The 22293-nt window shown below is 32.3% G+C and overlaps 1 protein-coding gene across 1 annotated transcript in view; it reads left to right on the forward strand.

Moving 5' to 3' along the window:
- LOC137931922 (protein qua-1-like) overlaps positions 1–21087 on the forward strand; it is an 89028-nt gene extending 67941 nt beyond the window's left edge. The window contains exon 2 of the mRNA XM_068775427.1: positions 20727–21087. Coding sequence (XP_068631528.1) covers positions 20727–21087 — 361 coding nt within the window. The remainder of the gene's footprint in view (positions 1–20726) is intronic.
- The last annotated feature ends 1206 nt before the right edge of the window (positions 21088–22293 follow it).

Raw genomic sequence — 22293 nt, forward strand, 5'->3', positions numbered from 1 at the left:
AACATGTTTAATGAGCGCCAACGATCTCTTTGTTAATATGTAAACAATAGTAAAAAGTTGCAAAGATAACATTCATTACAAATTACGAATGCTAACATGCAACGTGGCAACGTTATCTAATATATAAAATTCTCGTGTCACGGTGTTCGAACTTGAACTCCTCTGAAACGGCTTGACCGATTTTTACCAAATTTTACATGCGTATTCAGTATGTCTGAGAATCGGCTACTATCTATTTTCCATTTTTTTTAATTTTTAGACAATTTTTTTGGTTTTTTAGTTTATTATGATACAGCATACAAAAATACATACAAACCTAAATTTTCACCCCTCTACGATCAACCCTTATCTTACATTTGTTAATTAAAAACTTTAATTTTTTTTGCAAAACAACGTTTGCGGGATCAGCTAGTATTATATATATTTCTTATCGTTTCCTCCGATAAATAAAAGACTGAGAGTAAAATTATTCGAGCAACCTTGAATGCAGATGAACGCTCCCGTTCCATCTCATATAGCGTTCTCTGATATGAAATCTCATCTTGCCAATACGTGCAATTTACTGCCTGTCGCCTAAGTGGTACTCAAATCAATTTCTCGATATTTCTCCAGCTTATATATTTCAATATCTTTCATAACATCATAGAGATCCTGTACATAAAACTATTTATATTTTATTACTAAAAGAGCTTATATGTATATGATGGAATAAGATAATACCGAATATAACGCTTATTTAACAAAATTCCACATGACGACATATATCTACCTTTTCCTTTTAGCCTTCAAGAATTTTAAAGTGAAATGTGTAGATGTTGGTTTATTGACACATTTCATCGTGGAACAGGCCTCCTCAAAGATATCTATGTAGGTATATACCATCATCACCACGATTAGCATGCGGGTTGATCGCAGTGTGGTATTATGGTACGCAAAAGCCGCTTCTGCTTATTCTCCTGGAACTTATTTGTTAGCAATTGCAATCTTATGTAATTAATGCACAATATGTGAATTATTTACGATTGTATCTCGGGAATCGAATCTGTGGGAAGTTTCAGTCCTCTAGGCTAGCGGTCTATTATTGACACATTTACATGATTAACAGTTTAATATACCATTATTTTTCTTATTATATTTCTGCAATATCTTTTGTGGTTAATCTGAGAAATGTTACCTATTTAAAATCCAGTCCCAATAGTTTTAGTGGAAAAACATATTAGTATATACGCGATTAGCAGTAGGAGAGAAATAATTACCCGCGAATGTATTTGTTCCTCAAATTCAACACAAATGTAATGACAGCAGTCATATTACAGAGGGAGTCAGAATTCAAATAGGCGTTCGAATTCGAGTTCGAATTTGGAAGTAATTAAAAAGAATATGTTTTAGTTGTAGTGGCTAGCAATACAAAGTATTCTTATATGAACACTACAAGTAGTTAATAATAATTAAGTGTAGTTTAAGAATCACATTTATTGTAATTTTACAGAGAAAAAAAAGGAAAATCGAAAATAATACCCATTATTCATTTTATATGAACAGAAAGAGTTTCAACTGCATCTGTGAATGTCGGCATCTCGCTCGGATCGTTACGGTCTTTTAACGATTTCTTTCGCTTTTATCAAACTTCTGATAGTGTTCTTGTCGTGCAACCCTTTTGCATTGCATAAGAAAGTTCAATCGGATTTATTTTTTGCTTGTGATTTCCGGCATTGCATTATACATTTATTACTAAAAATTGTAAACTTAAATACGATATTGGGTTGACAACTTCAGTAAATAGGAATTGTTCGCTTATCATTGTTATCAACACACACTTTTAAATCGTAAAAAATAGAGGGACTTTACAATTTAATAATTAAAAAAAGGATTTAATTGCGTCAATTATGAAAAGTGTGATTGTATAAAAATAATTCCACGTTGATAGATTTTACGTTTCCATTACGACAATTTAAAATTTTATATGTGAAATTGTGCGTTTTGCAAATTTTCGACTTAAAAGGTAGATTTTGTCCGATTACGGAATCGACTAGAAAATAGTTCTTTAATTTAATACAGTTCTGGATTTTTATTATCAATAACCGTGGTAATTATTTTAAAATAGATGTAATCGTATATTTTTTAAAAATTAGAATAATTAACTACCCATGATTTCATTTAGAATCCCATGGTTAGAACTTCTAATTCTTATTCATGAAATGACTGGTCAAATAGGCACTCAGTTACGCGTGTTTATAACCTATGTTGTTCAAGGCTTTAATTTTTATTCTATTTTTTCGTAGATAGATGTCCACTGTAAGGTATAATCGTCTTCCAGAAATAACTGTGGTAGGATATATCGTAATCGCCACGATTGACTCATGTGTTGGCGATTGTAGTATGGTATTATAGTTCTGGAGATAAAACAGTAAGAAACTCTACAACAACATATATTAAAAAAATGTAATAATATTGATTTAAATACATATTTTGTAAGATATAGCTTAACCCTTAATAGCCTGACTCACGAAAGTAATTTTTTTTTTAATATTACTGTGTTTGCTTGAGGGTCTAGATGAAGGGAAAAATAGATTTTTTTTTTAATTTCGTTGTAAAGAATATTATACAACAGTAAAATACGCACAGCCAACCTATAAAAAAACTAATAGTAATGTGAACATTCGGTTCAAAAGATTGGTAGTAAAATTGAAACTCTAGGCTATTTAGGGTTAAACGTAGTACCAGCTCGAAGCTTTGGACTTTGTATACAGACGAGCCAAGAGGCTGATAGGTAACGATGCTTTAAAGAGTGATAAGCATGTAGCTTGGAGAATCGACGTACAGTTGCCAGATTGTTCTAAAGACTGCATTTTGGAGAGTGTGCAGCGGAATTCGACCAAAGAATTCCCCTATCTTCTTTCTTCCATCGGACAACAATACATATGGATTAACACCTGTACACGTTTGAAATTCCTGAGCTTAAAAAGCAAAATGACTAGTAGCGTATCATCACACATATCACGTAAGCTTAGTCGAAAGGATTGTTATCAAAACAAAAGTTAATGTGATTATCGAACTATAGAGTCTATGTTTCACAGTAAATTATATCATATAAAGTTCAAAATTTTTAGATTTTTTTTTAATATTCGTTTTGTCTAATTTTACTCTTTATATTAGAATAATACTTAAAAATAATGTGAAAGCTCTTTATTACATTTAAAAATGAAAAACAAAATTGTTGTTGAAAAACCCCGCGTTGATTTCCATAAGCATCAAAAAAAATTAAGTTCCTATACACTATAGGACTTGTGATACTTTTAAGGCTGCCAGACATGGACAACCTAGGTACGCTTTTGTCTATGGAACAGATAAGAAAAGGACCAATATTTAGCCACTTCCGCACATGCAGTGGTAGTCGTGCAATGAAACTGACACTATGGAACAGATGTAGCTGTCGCTACGGATGTAAAGAAAGACAATCCCATACCTGCACACGACTTCCAGTTCTACTTGACCCTGCTTACTGAAGCATTATGTCTTTAGCAGTTAGGCATCGCAATACAATTTGTGTAATTGGTAAAATAGTTTTATCGATACGCATTTGTTTATTAACATTTTCGTCCTTGTAATTTTTACTTAATTGCAACCGTGAGAAGAGTAAAACTAGCGCCCAAAGTGGGACCAAATCGAACTAACAAGTGAATGTAGATATAGCATAGTCTTTCTTTACATAAAAAATAGAAATAAATGTAAATATATTAAATAAAAATGAGTCATTACTGCAAATAAATTTTCAGTACTGCAAATAGTTTTAGTTTATTCTAGGCAAGCAAGTACCATTGTAGACTTCGTCATTGCTTAACATTAGGCGAGACAGAGGTCAAATGTTTTACCTATAAGGGTTAAAAAATAAATTAAAACAAGATAATCAAGCGACATTATCGTCAAGGATTCTTGTCATTTACATATTCGTCTGTATTTTTGTCAATTTATTTTTAACGTATGTTATGAATTTAACAAATGGTAGCCCAAAAACATTTTGCGGAAATTTATTACAAAATAACATTCAGTTTGTTATAAATAAATTGGTGGCTTTTTGCAGTCGAAATATTGGTACATCCAGTTCTTCAAGGTGCCTTTTAAATACGCTGTGGACGTCCCAATTTTTTTTGAATTTATAATGATTATTTTAAGTATATAAAATATTACCGTAAATATTTTATGAGTCGACATTTTCATTTATTTAAACCGTTTTCTCGAATAGGAATGATTATTATTTTACTTTATATTTTCAAAGTTACCTTAATAAATGTACCAGTTTAAAAGATACCACCTTTTAGATAAAATAAAATATTATTTTTTTTATTCTTCGTTTTGAATTCGATATTTTTTTGTTATTTTAAAAATTCTTTAAGATTTTGTTCGCTATAAATAATTAAAAAAAATATATTATTTCCGGAATTATCCTAAAACTAACCAGACGTATTGTCACCATTTGCACAGAATGTTAACCCGAAAGATGTTTTGGAAGCTTTCGTATACTCTATGTAAATATCGTACTCCTATTCGATAGACGAGAATGTATCTCATATAGGACAAAATCGTATTTCCACAGGATATTAAATTTCACTTGCCAGACCCATTTCAATATTGAATAAGGGTGTAGATTTAAAAGTGTTTTACTTTTCTTATGAGTATTGTAAAACTAATCACAATGAATTTATTATACGGCTTAGATATGAACGCAGGCAATCTTTTTATACGGCGAGATCTGTATGCCGAGTGGATTGTCGAAAAATTGACGTCCAGAAGACATGGTGCTGAAGATGGATGAATGCTGAAGTTCTTTGAACATATAACCCGTAACGAGGACCCAATGGAAAGTTTGGTAGTGCAAAGAAAAATTGAAGACAGACATCGTGTATGTCACTAATAAATCAGTAAATTAATGTAATTATTTCGTCAAACACGGAGCTACATGGCGATGTTTAGAGCAGCAGAGACACCGGAACCAATCGGAGCATAACCACGACCACTCTAAGTGTACGAAAGAGAAGATATGAAGGCTTTTGAAAAACTGCTATAAATGTGATTTTCCCCACAGATAATACTGGAACAGTTGGCTTCAAATGATTTTTTATAATTTATTTGATTATTACCATTTAAGCCGCAGAACGTATACTGCTGGACATATGATGTCTATTCATTCCTCCTTTTCCAATGATTTCCAAAAGGACTGTCTGTCTGTCGTCTTTCCACTAAGCATAAGTTCTGCTCTGTGCTTCCCAGTGCGTTGTCGCCGCTATAGAACTTTAAGTCGACAGCTGCCAACTGTTCTGCGAGCTATGAGACTTGCCCATTTTCATTTTTTTCCTGCTAATTAAACACAAAAAACTATTTTATACATGTACTATATAATTCTGTAATCAAAAAGTTAGGTGAATTTGTGTATAAAATTTAATTTCTTCATTTACTTATTCCAAATCAATTTTATCTACTATAAAGTAATCCCTGACTAATAAGACGCACTTATGCCAATATTTTCTTGGGCCTAAAAATAGTCGGAATAGACCGGTTTCCGGTGTAGCCTTGAAGGCTTTAGACGATTTGGTTTTTATCTCCTCGATCGTATCAAAACGACGTCCCCACAATGGCCTTACGAGTTTATTGAATTTAGAAATTTTTGTGGACCTTTTTTAAAATTGAGCGATTTTGGCACCAAGATTTGACTCGTTTGAGATACACTACCACCTTCAAAATGGTTTGTGCTGAGCCAAATGACATTCCAATCTTCGACAATCAGATGGCAAATGCTATAGACAGTCCTATTAATCTAGGAAAAACTTGCCTTCCTAATGCTCAAGAGTTTTAATGGACAATTTCACTTTTTGATCACAGTATATTGTAATAGTAATACCACAAAAATCATCTTCTTGCACTTTTCTTACGAAATCAACAAATGATCCTGTACTGATAATGATATGAATAAACAGATACAACGAATAAAAATAAATGTCATGTTTTAACAATTAGATTCTCGAGTGGTAGGAAACCACAAGTCGGTAGACGTGGAGATAGGTCCCCATCTGGAACGACGATATATTCAAGGTCGCGGGAAGTAGCGGAATAGAGCGGTATGGTGGAAATATATGGGGGAGGCTTATCTTACAGTGGGTTTCAATCAGCTCAAAAGAAGAAATAGAAGTAGAGTGACGTCGGTATTCAGCAGTTGTGTCTTATGGTTTGAATGATGATGGAGAGGCTTCTTAATCAGAGTCAAAACAATGAGTCTGAGATCTTGATGATGAACAATTATCTGAATTACTTGAATTTAAATGAACCTGTGGCTGTGTAGAATATAAAACCTACTTCATTCCTCGGTAGATATAAAGCAAATATATTTTTGTAAACTTTATGTGGGAATTAATAATGTGGGTGCTTCATAATTGATTTGCACTTATAAAGTGCGTTGGTGGTTAGTAGTTTAACTTTATGTTGTACATAAAATTATAAATTTATGACTAAATTATTCAATGAGGGCGCTTTCTTTGAATAAAAAAGGTAGAGTTTTGATGAAAAACGGTAAACATTTGTTTAAAGATAATAACAAAAGTACTGAAAGGATATCAGCCCAATGAAAACTGAGTTCGCTACCGTAGCAATAAATCTTCATTAATCCGAAAATCTTGTTTGGCAAAGTAGGGCTTACGTTTTATTAAATAAGAGATTAAAGCATTGTTTCCATTACGGTATAATAAAATATCTTTTCTATTTCTTATATATCTTCATCTGATTACAAAATACTGTGGAAATATTACTTCATTTTAGATTGGTACACGATTGTAATGTTCCCTTTATATATTTGTTTAGTCCTGTTTCATTGCATCAACATTGCATGTTATCAAATTGCAATGTTGTTGGGATTTTTTATTAAGATTCCAACCATCGACATATCTCGTCCATTTTTCGGCAAATTATGAATACTAGGCTATAAAAACTGTATTTCTATCGCGACAAACAATTCATCGATCCTTCTTTCAGCTTCGTTAAAATTGCTAATATACAGCATATTAGCTGTGTGGCTACGTGCTCTATTGATGCAAAGAGGTGATAATCAATCGGCGCCAGGTCTACGAGGTACAGAAAATTAGGCAGAATGTACAATTTAAATGATATCAAGATTTATTTCAATGTTTATGCTTTTAGATAGAGCATTGTCGTTTAACGAAATCAATTCGCTATGTCTTCTGGAAATGTCTGGAGGATCGAGGTCTTAGTCCTGGTCGCAGGAAACGCTGGAAAACACTGATCGCGTGTCATCGATAATCGTGGTGATCTATGGAATAGGATTAGGGCCTTGCAGTAGGCTTTTATCGTCTAAAATGATGATGATGTCTTCTGACCCAATTTAATTGACTTTCAATACTACTACTATACTAATTAGTGATTTAAGTTTATCGTTTGTTGGCAGTAGCAATTATCAGTTTAATCAAATAATTCTTGCAATTTTTTGCAATTATTAATTTTCTCATTTCCCTGGTATTCCAGAGCATTTGCAGTTTTGTACGTTGAAAGTACGATATATAGACTATAGTTAGCAGGTATCAAATGATCTAAACAATGAAGTGTTAAACAAATGATAAAAATAATTAACGTAAAATTGAGATACTGGAAGGAAGGTGAAGGAAGTAGGGCGTTGTATGGAAGGAATGTGTAGAAAGGAACGAAAGATATTGTGGACTAAAGATGAGTAAGGAGTTTAATTAAAATTATTAGAATAATTATAATGTAAATAAAAACACTGTCCACCCATGATATGGGTTGAACGAGAGGCCCTAAAGACGAGGCCATAAAAAAACAATGAAGCGTGCTCACCACACTTTACTATCAATACTCGATGTGTTTCAACAGACTTTTTCTTTTTGTAGTTTAGGCAAAGCAATGCTAATGTTTTGTAGCTGGGATATTGTGTAACATCTCTTAATTATTCGTATTTATGTAGTATCTTTCTCATGTAAATATATACATATATATACATATATACACATATATAGCTATGTATATGTGTATGTGTGTGTACAGTAATGTATGTATTTGTATGTACGTACACCCCAAATTGCACTCTCCTTCATGTCTCTCATCTTCATCAAAAGGTTGTGTGTTAGAGATCACCTCGAGCGGTAAGACAGCCTTTTATATCTCTATACAAATTGTTTCTTTTTTTATTTATTGTCTATGATGTACAGAAAAGTGTTTATAAATAAATAAATAGTACTTTGAAGTAAGATTTTTTTACTCAAAATAATTAACTAAAAAGACAAAAGGGCGTTGAATTTCGTGCAACACTAATTCAAATTCGATGTAGTTTCCCGACACTAATGTGATTTACAAGCATTGTGCCGTCTTAATAGACGTAAGTGAATAAGATACTCGTACCTGCTCGAAGTGATGTCAGTCATTCGTTCCATTCGATCAAGGGTAATCACTAAAGGCTTTGATATTATCAATTAGTGTTACTGTAATTGATATGTAATGATATTTATTGCATATAATGAATATAACGGAAACGATATTAAAAAATATTATGTAAATATGATAAAATTGAAATACGACACAGTTAAAGTTGCGAGAATTCGCCGAATGCAGGTAGCGTGGCGTGGAAGAAGAAATGAAATACCAATAAAATAACTAAAATAAACTAAGTATGTACATTAATGTACACCCAAAACTGCCCTCTCCTTTATGTCTTCCATCTCCATCCATAAGTTGTCTGATAGAGATCGCCTCGATCGATAAAAACACCTCTTGTATCTCTGTATAAATTGTTCATTTTAGTTATTATCTATAGTGTGCAATAAAGCGTAAATAACATAATAAATAAATAGTGTATAGACTAGTCAAATATTTATTGGAATCAGGAGTTATTTTGCGGAAGTCCATCCTAAGTAAGAAAAGGACCAATATTTAACAACTTCCGCACATGCAGTGGTAGTCGTGCAACAAAGTGCTGTGTCACTCTGTGTTTGGCACTTATCGGTGTAACATTACTCCTGAAGATGCCCAGTGGAGAGGTGAAACACGTGTCGAGGGATTTAACGGTTTAGTTGTGTAATTCGCATTGTTTGCCGCATGTGCATTTATCAGCGGGCTGGCAGGCGGTGCACTTTGTTGCACGACTACCACTGCATGTGCGGAAGTGGCTAAATATTGGTCCTTTTCTTACTTAGACTAGACAAAGTAAAACTACACACTTTGAAAAAAAGTCAAAGTAAGCAGTCTTAGGTAATTTATTACCAAGTTTTATTCCAGACGGTTTAAAGTGTGTGTGTATTTTGGAAAAAAAAAAGTAAATAATAATTCATTTTAATACGTAGTAATTGAAATAAAAAGAGATTTTTCTTAGTAAACATATTATGAATACGTTATTTATTAAACATTTTATAAAAGAACGAATCAAGCTGTATAGATTGTCGAAAATTAATTTATAATATTTTTGTTTATATTGTGGGTATATTAATCTGTACTGGATTACCCACAAAAATTTATTTCTTCTCCGCTTTTCTTAGTATACAGCCACGAGATGAGAATCTCGGAGTGGTCCAGCCATAACTATTATTGGAATGGCCTACGACTTACATAAATTCTGTTCCCGCTGATCGAGCATCGCACGGACGTCTGAATTTTGGATTGCTTCCAAACTCAATAGCGTGCACTCGATCTTTTTTTGCTTCACCACCCGCATTTGCGACGAATCCATTGAATACTTTCTTTTTCATTTATATTGCCGCTTTTTATAATTTATTGTTTCAACGCAAACGCAATGTATGAATTTTTATTGGCAACATATTTATTTATCGACTCTTTGTACAACTTTATGCTTTTAGACCAGTGATTCCCAAAGTGGTCTATATCGACCCCTAGGAGTCTATAGTCTACAACCTGCAAGAGGTCTACGTCAGCGAAAAAAATTTGGGGGTCCATGAAATGAAAATGGGGGTCCACGATAGTGGATCACACACATATACACTTATAGTACCTATTTAATTACATCATACTATCTTATAATATCAAAACATTTACATTATTTATAAAAGTACCCATGAAGTAAAAAATTATTATATATGTTTATAAAATTGTGTAAGTTGTAGGATGTTGGTATTCGCTTTGTGGTCGCAATACATTTTGAACATACACTAAACTTCACTGCAGTTAGAAATTTACAGGAAATCAATATCAGGTAAATAGGGGGTGTACCCAACACGAAAAAACATGGCAAGGGGTCTACGACACAAAAAAATTTGGGAAACTCTGTTTTAGACGTTCTATATCAGCCAAATCCGTGTGATTTTGAAATAAAATAATGTACCAATTAATATATAATTGAGTAAAACTTATATAATGTTTTATATTGTAACTGATTATTATATTGTAATTATAAGAAAAATCGTAAATTATAAAACGCTATCGTGACTCGCAGCTACCTGTCCATGTATGTATGTTTATTTTAAAATGGAATTAAAAAAAAAAAACAAAAACAACCGATGCCGGATTTATGATGATGTACCTCTTCAATTTTCTTAAAAAAAAAAAATTAATGATTTTCTAGGTACTAAGTCTAGTAAAGAAATAAAAAAAGAATTCCATTTGTAATTACGTATCATTTTGCTTACATTGTGTGTGAGATCACAGGTATATGTGATCCGTCGCAGACGATCAAGTTTTGACTGCACTTACTCTGCAATTTGGTCTCCATTCTTTAGTAACACCGTGTATGAATACATTTGAAATTTATTAAACCAAGGTAATTTATACTATAATAATAATAAGCTATTTATTAATAACTAAATAAGATGAAAATAGTATCGTTTGCGGTAGTCGATGTGTTTGTTTCTTTAATATAGTAAATAATGTAGACATAGATTTTCTATTAACATTTTTATTTTTATTTAAATTTAATAAACGAATATAAATACATCTAAACAAGTAAATAAACATTGGATTGTCTGTTTATAATATTAAAATAAACGCTTTTCACTACACGTATATATATACATATATATATAGGGTACATTGATCAAAATCTATTTTTTGTAAATTTTAGTCTGTCTGTTTGTTGTAACTAATCTCTGAAATGGCTGAACCGATTTTGTCGGGACTTATACAGGCAGGTATCTGATGTAATAAGGAGTAACTTAGGCTACCTTTATTTCAGAAAAACGGTTAAATGAGAAAAAAATCAAATTAAGTAATTTATTTGTTAAATACCAGGCGGACTAAATTGCGGGAACTGCTAGTTTAAATTAAAATTGATGAAATTTTAACATATTTTCCATTATAAACAACATGTTTATTTCTTGCTTGACATATAATGTTTATATTTCCTTTTGGTGTTTTAATTTTAGTGTGAATGTAAAGTGTTTTTTAAATCTACTATTTACATTGTTAGTCATTTTTTCTATATTCTTTGAAAGAAAAATTATTTATATTAAAACGATAAGTGGAATAACGACATCAGGCTGTGGGAACTTGCTGGATGTTGGAAATAAAACCGGTCATCGTGGTAAACTTAGAGGGAGGTCTATGTTACATTCAGCGACTATCGTCTGAAAAGAAAAAAAAAATGATAAGTGGAGAGTGTTTGTAAATAGGCTGTAAAAGGTTTAAATATATAACTCATTTGCTGACTAATGAACTATGCCCTGTAAAGCTTTTGTACCTATATGATGTAACTTTCCTCTTTTTTCATTATATAATTCTCTGGCATTTCTCTACAGACTAATTTCCTTCCATGAACCCCCCTCCCCTCACTTCCTTCACCTCGTTCCGCAAATATTACAGGTTTATGTAATTATCACATTTCATCTCTTTTAGATTTATTTTTATACCATACTATTTTGTATTTTTATTTCTTATATTTATTTAATACAGGTTAGAAAATTTTATTACAGATACGATTTATTTTATTTACATTACCTTTGTTTCATTTATATTTTATTAGTGATTCATATTTAAATCATCATTTTATTAAGTCAATAACATTCGCCAATATAAAGTCTGATAAATAGCAAGTAGTAATTATTTTTTATATGTACAGTATAACTATATTATCTTTATTAACGGAAATGGTGTACTTTATATTAATTTACAGCAAATGAGACAATACGTTCACCCTTTCTTTATTTGGACTCTGTTATTGGGTACCTCTTGTACATTCCCCTGTCTTAGGTACCAAGGATCAATATGATCTCAATAAATTTTTCAATGACTTTTCTATTTTCTCTGTGTTTGGCACTAAGCGGTGTAAGATAACTCCTGAAGATGTCCGTGGAGGGGTGAAACACGTGTTGAGTGGTTTAACTGTGGCAGTAGTGTAATTCGCATTGTTTGCCGCATACGCATTTATCGGCGGGCTGGTTTGGTTCACTTTGTTGCACGACTACCACTGCATGTGTGGGAGTGGCTAAATATTGGTCCTTTTTTTACTTTTCTATTTTCATCGTCATATTTTATCCTTCACATTACCTTCCACACATCTTTTTTATTCATTCTCTTTTCATACTTTATTTTTTTTCTTACGTCACTATCCTTACTTCGCGGTCACTACAAAAAGAGTACAACTTTTTTATTTTATTTTTAATTCATTTAATCGTGCTTTTCTTAATATTTTACATTCGTAAATTTCAATTTACAGTTATATTTTACATTCACCACTTAAAAGCTTTTACATCTCTAACCAAATACCATACCATAAATCAAAAATTAAATGAATCAATTATTTTCACAACAAAAACCGCGTAAAATGCGTATTACATCTATTATTATAATAACTATTAAGATATCGCAATGAAGACTATGCCCTGTCTTGATTACATGTCTAAGAAGCAATCCTATTTAGTTCTCATGATGCAATGCTCTGGTACGGACATTTGCATGAATTGTTTCTCGAGTTATAATGAGGTTTGTGCAATTTGTTTAAGATTTATGGTAGAGTCTTAGATTGTTCTTTTAATGATGTTATGTTTACACCAGCGCATTATTTTCATGTTTTTAATTAATTTTTTAATTAGTAAACTGCACACGCATTTAAAATGTAATATACATTTGAAATAAGTTGTTTTACTATTTTAAAAATCTACTTTGAAAAAATCATAATTAGACTTTTTTAGTCACTCGTATCAGAGTGTAGTAAGGATTAACACAGTGAGCAATGTAAGGGCCATGAGGTGTACCAACAATCAAAAAAGGTAGTGCCTACCATAAGCTACCTGCTTTCCAATACCCTGCACCAGCTGTCGCGACCACGACTGCGTCTGGTATCACAGTCTTTATAACAAGCATCTGTTTTATTTTGGTGTTACGAACATTCCTCTGTGCAGGGGATGCCTGGAAGAGGACGCGACTCCTGCCTATGTACTGTGGTTTACGGTGGTAGCAGTCTACTGGGCTACCCATCTCGGACCACCAAGGTCGCCGGCGACGTCCAGGATCTGTTGGAATTTCTTGAGGAGATGGATTAGCTCGAGGAAGGCTAACTCCGACGCAAAATGAGAATACATAGATAAGATAAGACTGTCATTATTATTTTGTGTATGTATATTATTCATTTTCTGTTTATATTGTAAAGAATTGAACTTTTATATTAAGTGACAAAACTCCAATAGTGTATGGAGACAGATTCCGTACGTGTTTTTACTAGTTGGAATGAAAGTAAAGATCTCCACAAATGATATACAAGTTTTATTATTCGAGTTAAACAATTAAATACAGAGAAATAGCAATCGAAAAGTGTTAGTGTCGTGACGCGAGCGCCGTGCGTTTAACGCTGGGACATTTGGCCGACAGGGGATGCGTGCGCGCAGAGCCGATTGAACTGCGCGTGAGTAAGTCGCAGGGCTACACTCGACACAGGGCCGCACTCAGCTGTTCCCACAAGTGTCTCCATGAAAACGAGTTTTAAAGATTATAGTTTTCGAAAAACAATTTATGTATATTTAACAATTTCATTTGCTTTTACTCTTACCTTATGCAATGGATGATTTAATATAATAAGTTAAACTTAACTAGATCGGTGTAGATATAACAAGTAAGCAGGTGTTTCAATGTGATATAAAAACAATATAAAACATGAGAAATACTATATATAGGCTGTGCAATCAATTAATATTGGAATAATTCTTATAAAAAACAATTAGATAACCATTAGATGTGAGATTTAACTAATTCTAAGCAAACCTTGTACTATTTATATATGATAAATGCTATTACATATTATTTAATTACCTATAAACACATACATTTCATATACACACACAAACACATATATATGTAAATATATATATATATATATATATATATAGTACAAGGTTCGCTAAGAATTCGTTAAATCTCACGTCTAATGGTTACCTATTCCAATATTAATTGATGACACCACCTGTATATAGCATTTCTTATGTTTTGTATTGTTCCTATATATATATATATATATATATATATATATATATATAATGCCATATATATATATATATGATAAATGATATTACATATTATCTAATTACCTATAAACACATACATTTTATATACACACACATATACATATATATAAAAAAATATATATCTATTTTGTGTAACGTATGTGTGTATTAGATATAAGTTAACTCAGACTTAGTTTCATTGATATACGACATTGAGTCCAAACCAATATTTGAGATATTAATTTATTTTTGTGAGTTTATAAATTAATTTGAATAACGTTAATTTTTAAAGAAACCTATTAAAGCACTATCGAATGTACTTATATCAATAGCATTACAAATTAAATTGTTTTTTAGGATAATGTTAAAAAATTACCATTAGCATTTATATATGGTATTTTAAACAGTACGTTTGGATGTATGCAATGTTTTAGGATAAATAAACACTGTTAGAAAAAATACTCCTGATTATGATGATGTACTTTGCAAAAAGCAATTCGTCTTAAGATATAGAGGAAAAAAATTACAAAGTGAAAATTAAAAAAAAAAACATTACAGATAAGTTTTTAATAAAGCCAAGTGAATAACCAAGTGTAAGTAGCAAGGACTAAGTAATGCAAAGATAAGTAGTAGCACTTTATTGCCAACAAGCATAGATAAGTAAATGGTGACTTAGCTAGAAATAAACAAAGAGACTTGTGAACGCCAAGAATTAAGATAAACCTCAACTCGAAACAAGTTCTCATCCTTTACTTGTTAACAAAGTAATGACTTATTTGAACCCGAACTGTCTTGTCTTGACACAGTTGTTGGGTCAATTTATTGACGTTCATTCTGTATATATTTAACAGTACCAAAATAATGTACAGATTGGGGGAATACTGATGGTAAGACTCTGATGGCCATAATTCTGATGGTGATGATTCTGGTGATAGTGAAGTTAATAATGATAAAACAGATAGTGGCGTGACTGGTGGTAATGATTGTCATGAGTCTAATAGTGTTGGCGGATATATTAACGCTGATAATGCTGCGAAGAATTCAGTGTAATATAATATTGGCTTTTACGTGTCTAGTCAAGTTTTAAAATAAATTATTTATGTGTGGAAATGAATATCCAATTGCTAAGCACAAAACTAGAGTGAATATAGTTATTTATTTACATATTTTGAATATGAAAAAAGTATTAGCAAGTTATTGATTAATGTTCTTTTTTTTCTTCTTTTCAGATGGTTGACGCCAAATGCCTTCCTGAAAATTGCCACGATGACCGATCCTTCGCTGCGCATATCAAGCAGATTTCCACGATTTTAACTATGCCGTTGGCCCACCGAGTGGGGAACCTACCCACGCAGTCTAACCTTATTTATATATACATACATAGATCAATCGATGAAGTATTTTACTTTTTTTCTGCTTTGATCCATAGCGATACTTTTTAATATTTTCGTTAAGAAAGGTGGTCTTATGAAAAAAAAAAGCAAAAATATTAAAAATACTACCTTGCTATACCTATCAAATATTTGATGACAAACAAAATCAAAAAATCGTATCAATACGTAATGGAATAAACAATATAATGTAGTATTAACTATTTAAATGAAAATATATTCACATTAATATAAAAGCCTCCCAGTGTACAAAGTAAAAAACTTTTGATCGATTACTCCAACATGTACGAATAAGCCTTATTTATTTATTTTTGTTTTGAATAACAAACGTACATTTTTTCACAGTTGAGTAAGTAGTTTTAGAATAGGTATGAAATAAATATATAAATGTAATGTTAAATTATTTAATAAAAAAGTAATATTTCTCTTGTCTGAAACATTCAATACGTAATTTGTTCTCCGACGGTCGAAAATAAATGTATTTCAATTTCTTAACGAAACAAACTTCAAAGTCAAACGTAGCGGTTTGATTTTGATTCGTTAGTTATTGTAATGTAGCCATAGAGTAAACTTCACGTTATTTCGACGAAAGTTCAACCCCCCACAACAAATGAAACGATGCGATTGAATTTATTCGCAATTTATTTATTTCCATCTAAATTAGTTTGTTTATTTTTATTTACAATTTAATTATATTGTATTTTCAACTTCTATTAAACCATCTATTTATCGTCAAAATTTTATCCGTAATAAGTCAAATACTATATATAATCATCCCCTATCGATTTTCACCATGACCTGATTTTATGGCCTCCGATTTTGGGGACCTATTGTTCACACTTTTTTTTTCTGTTATCGGGCGGGAAATATTCATGATGAAGACAAGATACCATGCCCTCTGGAGGAAGGACAGGGTTATATTGGATCCCTTACCACTAAAACCTCGTCGGTGGTCTACTTCGGTACCTTTAGAGGGATCACCGGATCTCCTTCGGAACATGCAGCTGCCACTCAGTACTGTGTTAAAACACATCCCGGGAAGATGCTGTGCTTCATCTGGATCTTCGCTGTACCTTGCTGCCAAAAGGACGATGACGGCCCCCACCCTCAACACCGGCAAACTCAATGTCCTACTAGTCACATTTTAACAGATAAGGAATACCTAAGCCCTGTTCTAGTGAATCCGGTCCAAAGTTGGACCTCTCATTCACTCCTGTCTCAACATAACGGACTTATCTCGTAATCATCTTTCAACAGATATATTATTGACACATTCTGCCCCTCTTCCTTTGCTATAATATTTGAAATCACTGTTTACCGTTACCAATTTTTGTTTCCTATATTGTTTTTTTTAATATTTATTAAATTATTAGCTAAATATTTATAGTCTACCGTATAATTCTGTGACAATATTTCAAAAATACATAGCGACATTTTTTGACTCTCATTAGAGAGGAGATGGTGTCATCCTCCACCTTTCTCTTGAACTCCACTCGGAATCCAGGTTGGATTCTTTTGAGAATACGGGATAGCTAGTTATTGAATTATGGCAGACCGGAAGTTGTCTTTATCCAGCGTATTCCGACGAAACTGACAAGGTGGATAGCACACTTTGTGGGTAGACGCTCTACCCTGTTGCCTGTTCGTGATCTCTACTTCAGAATATTTAGACCCAAATATAAGCAACTATTATTTGTCCGTATTGTGTTTTAACTTTTTCTTCTTTTTTCTTTTTAATGGAATCAGGCGTTATCTTGCGGAAGTCCATCCTAAGTAAGATACTCTGTGTTTGGCAGTAATCGGTGTAACATAACTTCTGAAGATGCCCCGTGGAGGGGTAAAACAAGTGTTGAGTGATTTGACGGTGGCAGTTGTGTAGTTCGCATTGTTTGCCGCATACGCATTTGTCAGCGGGCTGGCGGGCGGTGCACTTTGTTGCACGACTACCGACCACGAACCGGAAGACGCAGCACTGGTATGTCCCTATGTGTTGAGTGAATTGACGGTGGCAGTTGTGTAGTTCGCATTGTTTGCCGCATGCGCATTTGTCAGCGGGCTGGCGGGCGGTGCACTTTGTTGCACGACTACCGACCACGAACCGGAAGACGCAGCACTGGTATGTCCCTATGTGGACAAAAATGTAGTTATTTTTATAGCTCCATTTTTAGATCCTTCTGTATCTCCCCTTAGGTTGATAGGTACAATATTCTCTTAATAATTTACTCACAAAATAATTTTTAATTTCTGGCTCTTCTTTTATCTAAATATTTTTCAATACTCCTTCTTTTTCCATCACATACTCTTTCATTCCTTTCTATACCTTATTACATTTCATACATCGCCTTCTTCCTTCTCTGTTCCCCCTGTTTATTTTTCTGTCTATTAACAACTTTGGTAACAGAAACAATTTTTCTATACCTTTTTTTTTTACGCTTTTCTTTACATGCTTTATCATTTTTATCACTTTGTAACAGATTGTTTCCTTCTTTATTTATTACCCGACTAATTCGGTTTGTTTCTTTTTATCATTCTTTCTATTACCTTCCGGTAGTTCTCTAGAAAAATCTGGCTGTTTTTCTTTTGGTTTATCAATGAGAAGATGTTTCTTAATCTATCGTTACTTGCAACGGAAGCTGGAATTATGTTCTTAACGCGCTAAATACTGGACAGTCGGTGATTAGGTACTCAGTGAATTTCCCCTGCTCTTAAAACTTATTGAATGTATCTTAACGTGTACAATAAAGAATATTAAATAAATAAATATAATTACTGTATAAATTTTGTAATTCAAATTCCTAAGTAGCATAGAAAGTTGGCATCTTGTTTGTTCTATTGGTAATATCTCGGCTTAGTATACGGCGTCAAAAAGTTATCCGCCCAAGTAAGAAATGCCTTCATTGCGATCAAAGCTCTGCCCTTTGCAGATTACACTCCAATTTTCCAACCTTTGAATTGAACCTTGTTAAACAGACCGAAATGAAACATAATTGCTTTAATTAAGGCCTAATTATATTTAATTCTAATAATAGAATTTGATTTCGTAGTAATTTTTGAAATAAAATGTACACTAATTTGGAATCCCTGCTCGAAATTATTTCTTATGTTATTTGAATATAGACCAATTAATTTTTGAGACAAATCCACCAACAATAAAGTCGTTAAACATATATGCTGTCAAGTTGATAAAAAATATTTTAGTTACCTTTGAATTGTATTGTAGACAGATAAAAATACTTTAGTTACCTATGAAACATTGTATTGTCGACATTTTATATACATTATCTCAATTTTTTTCCACGTTTTTGCATCTGCCATCATTTTAAATCTTTTGAAATTTAGTATTATATAATAAAGAAAGCCTCTCTATACGTTAGATCCGCCATTTTTGATATTGTTGGCTTCAGATTATAAAAACGATTAAAACTAATAATTCGTTGTGAACTGTGTCTATTGAGAAAGGGAATGCCCCTGAAACAGAATTGCTCATGATTCATGACCGCTCCAACATCAAAATATCGTAACAAATTACATAAACCTAAAACACATAAAAACCCCTAAACATAAAGAATAAAGTTTATTTTTAAGTATAAAAAAATTACGTATGATCTTAAGTTATTTATTTTAAAAAAAAACTTAATGAAAAACGTTCAATATTAATTGAAATATTTTATATTAAAAGAACGCAAATTTTACTAGGTAAATAGAATAGGAATAAACTGATCGAAAAGATGCAACGTTAAAATTATGTAATAGATTTAATTAGATATAGTTCTGGCGCGTATATATATATATATATATATATATATAACTTATCGTAGATTCAGCCCATAGATGCCCTATGCAATGCATAGTTCTCTAAAAAAATATCTCTGGGAAGATATTCCATAATTAGAGCCTTATGAAAAGTCCGCGAGTTGAATTTAATTCAACGGTGTTGAATAAACAGTAACGTTTCTATTTACATAATTTCGAACAAATAGAATAATAAATTTATTTAGTGAGCTTAAAGGATTTATAGAATTATTGGGTCAGAAGCCTTAAATGTTTATTAGGTGAAGCAATATTTTTATCGAACCTTTGTAAGCTAAATATACAAATACATACAATAGAATGTGCCCAGACTGCGATTATACGAAAGAAAACATCTTTAAAAATGTGATAATTTTTATATTTATTATTCATCATGTATCATAGCACTTTATGGAGTGCTAATGGATATTTTTATAGATTTTCGGGTCCTCTGTGGTATGTTGTAAATATGAAAAAAAGAAAAAATATTATCATGATTTCCGCGGCACGATTTCCACTACTGTACATAAGTCTTTCAAATGGATTCGTAATACTACCAGTAAAAGGTAGATTGCACTTAGCGTCCTCTACTTTGTGAGAGAACGGTTTACACTGCGCTTGCGTAATATATATGCTAGAAATTAATTTAAATAAGTTTGCTTATTCCTAACGCTGATAACGGTAAACAAAAGAATAAATGAAGGGGCATTATTATGTCTCTTTGAAATCGCTCTATTCAATTTGAAATGCTTATTTTAAAAATTTATATTAAGTTCATTTACAAGCTGACGGAAAGTGTCGAACTAAACTTGAAGCATCTCAACTTTCAAGTAAATAATGATTGAATTATTTTTGACAAAATTAGCAATAGAGTTTTGCAATTTCTAAATTAAAATTTTTATAAATACAGTTTTTTTTCCTGAATAATTTAGGACGTTAAAACTGCAATATTATTATATTACGTAATCAATTTTGCTAAGAACATATTATAATTCGAATGTTTAATAGGGGAAAGGGCAAGTGATAGTTCAGTTGTTAGGAATTGTATCGCGATAGTAGATCGCAGGATCCAAACTCGTGTCACTATGTGATACAGTGGTGATAATACTGGAGGAGGAGGTACTGGCATTGCGGATGGTGATACTGGTATTGCGGATGGTGGTACTGGTATTGCGGATGGTGATACTGGTATTGCGGATGGTGATAATGGTATTGCGGATGGTGATACTGGTATTGCGGATGGTGATACTGGTATTGCGGATGGTGATAATGGTATTGCGGATGGTGATACTGGTATTGCGGATGATGATACTGGTATTGCGGATGGTGATACTGGTATTGCGGATGGTGATACTGGTATTGCAGATGGTGTTACTGGCTGTAGTAGTAACGGTGGTGGTGATAACAATGGTAATGATACTGACGGCAAAGATACTGGTGCTGGTGATACTGTGTAATGTTGCAATAGTCCGAATTAAAAATTAAACAAAAAAAAATATAAATGCAAGAAATGTCACAATTTGTAATGCAGTAAAAATATATTTGAACACTTGGTGGGGCACGGTATATCTCAAGTGCCGTGGGATCATGGATATATATATATATATATATATTACAACTGTGACAACTATTAACAGGTGCAAGTTTTATTATTAAAATAACCTTCGGTCATTGAGGTTGAATCTATTCGCACCTCGCATCGGCACGAACACATCCTGTCTCCTACCGGCGCTCATCGTTTCGACCTGCTGCCGCCTGACCAGTACTGGGAAATCTTGCGGCTGCTTTTCACTATCATCAGGGGAGTACCAACCTGCGGTATAAAATCAGACCAGGCCCCACTATCCTTTTTATTTTTTAAATATGTTTGTTTTTCGGTACAACTGGTAAAGATGACCCTGCAGATAGTGATACTAGTAATATTAGAAAATAACCAATCGATACTGAATGAGATGTTAATTTTTTTTTTGGAAAAATTAGATGTGATTTATTTTTAACAGTTACTAATTCAATTATCTATTAATGTCATTAAACTATATAGATATGTATTGTTCGTAATAAATAACAATTATTATAACTGTATAGTTACATAAGTCCTTTCTTTGATCATTATAATACTCTTGAAAGTATAACGAAATATAAACAAAGTTACACATGTACAAACTCATAACATTCGTACAAGCGGTGGAAATCAATTCGAAAATTGCCTTTCATTCGTCTATTGTCCTCTATCGAATTATACCCTCACAAAGCAATGCCCACTCAACTAAATTAACAACTCCACACTACCATTCTGTATATTGTAACGAGCTCTCAACCTGAACATACAATAAAAATAAATTATGCTACAAGATATAATTGCTTAAATTGCTATTAAAATTATGAACGATGTATTCGTTGATTGGTTTTTTATATATGTCATTACAATGTACGCAATTTTTTTTTGGATCGATTTTACTCTTGTGTCCAAGAGGCATTTTCAGATTTTGCAGTACTGCAGTTGTTTTTATCCTCCTTTTGAAAACTTCCATTCCCCCCTATCATGTTTGGGGCACAGATTGGTGTAAATAAGTTTCTCGTATTTATTATTTTTACTTCACATTTTATTTTGTACCATCTACTTTTTACCTACTACTTTCCCGCGACTTTTAATAATTACCCAC

The sequence above is a fragment of the Battus philenor genome, unplaced genomic scaffold (genome assembly GCF_028537555.1).
Source record: "Battus philenor isolate CCGP_79_NKW_IND1 unplaced genomic scaffold, ilBatPhil1.0.hap1 SCAF_11, whole genome shotgun sequence".
Classification (NCBI taxonomy): Eukaryota; Metazoa; Arthropoda; class Insecta; order Lepidoptera; family Papilionidae; genus Battus; species Battus philenor.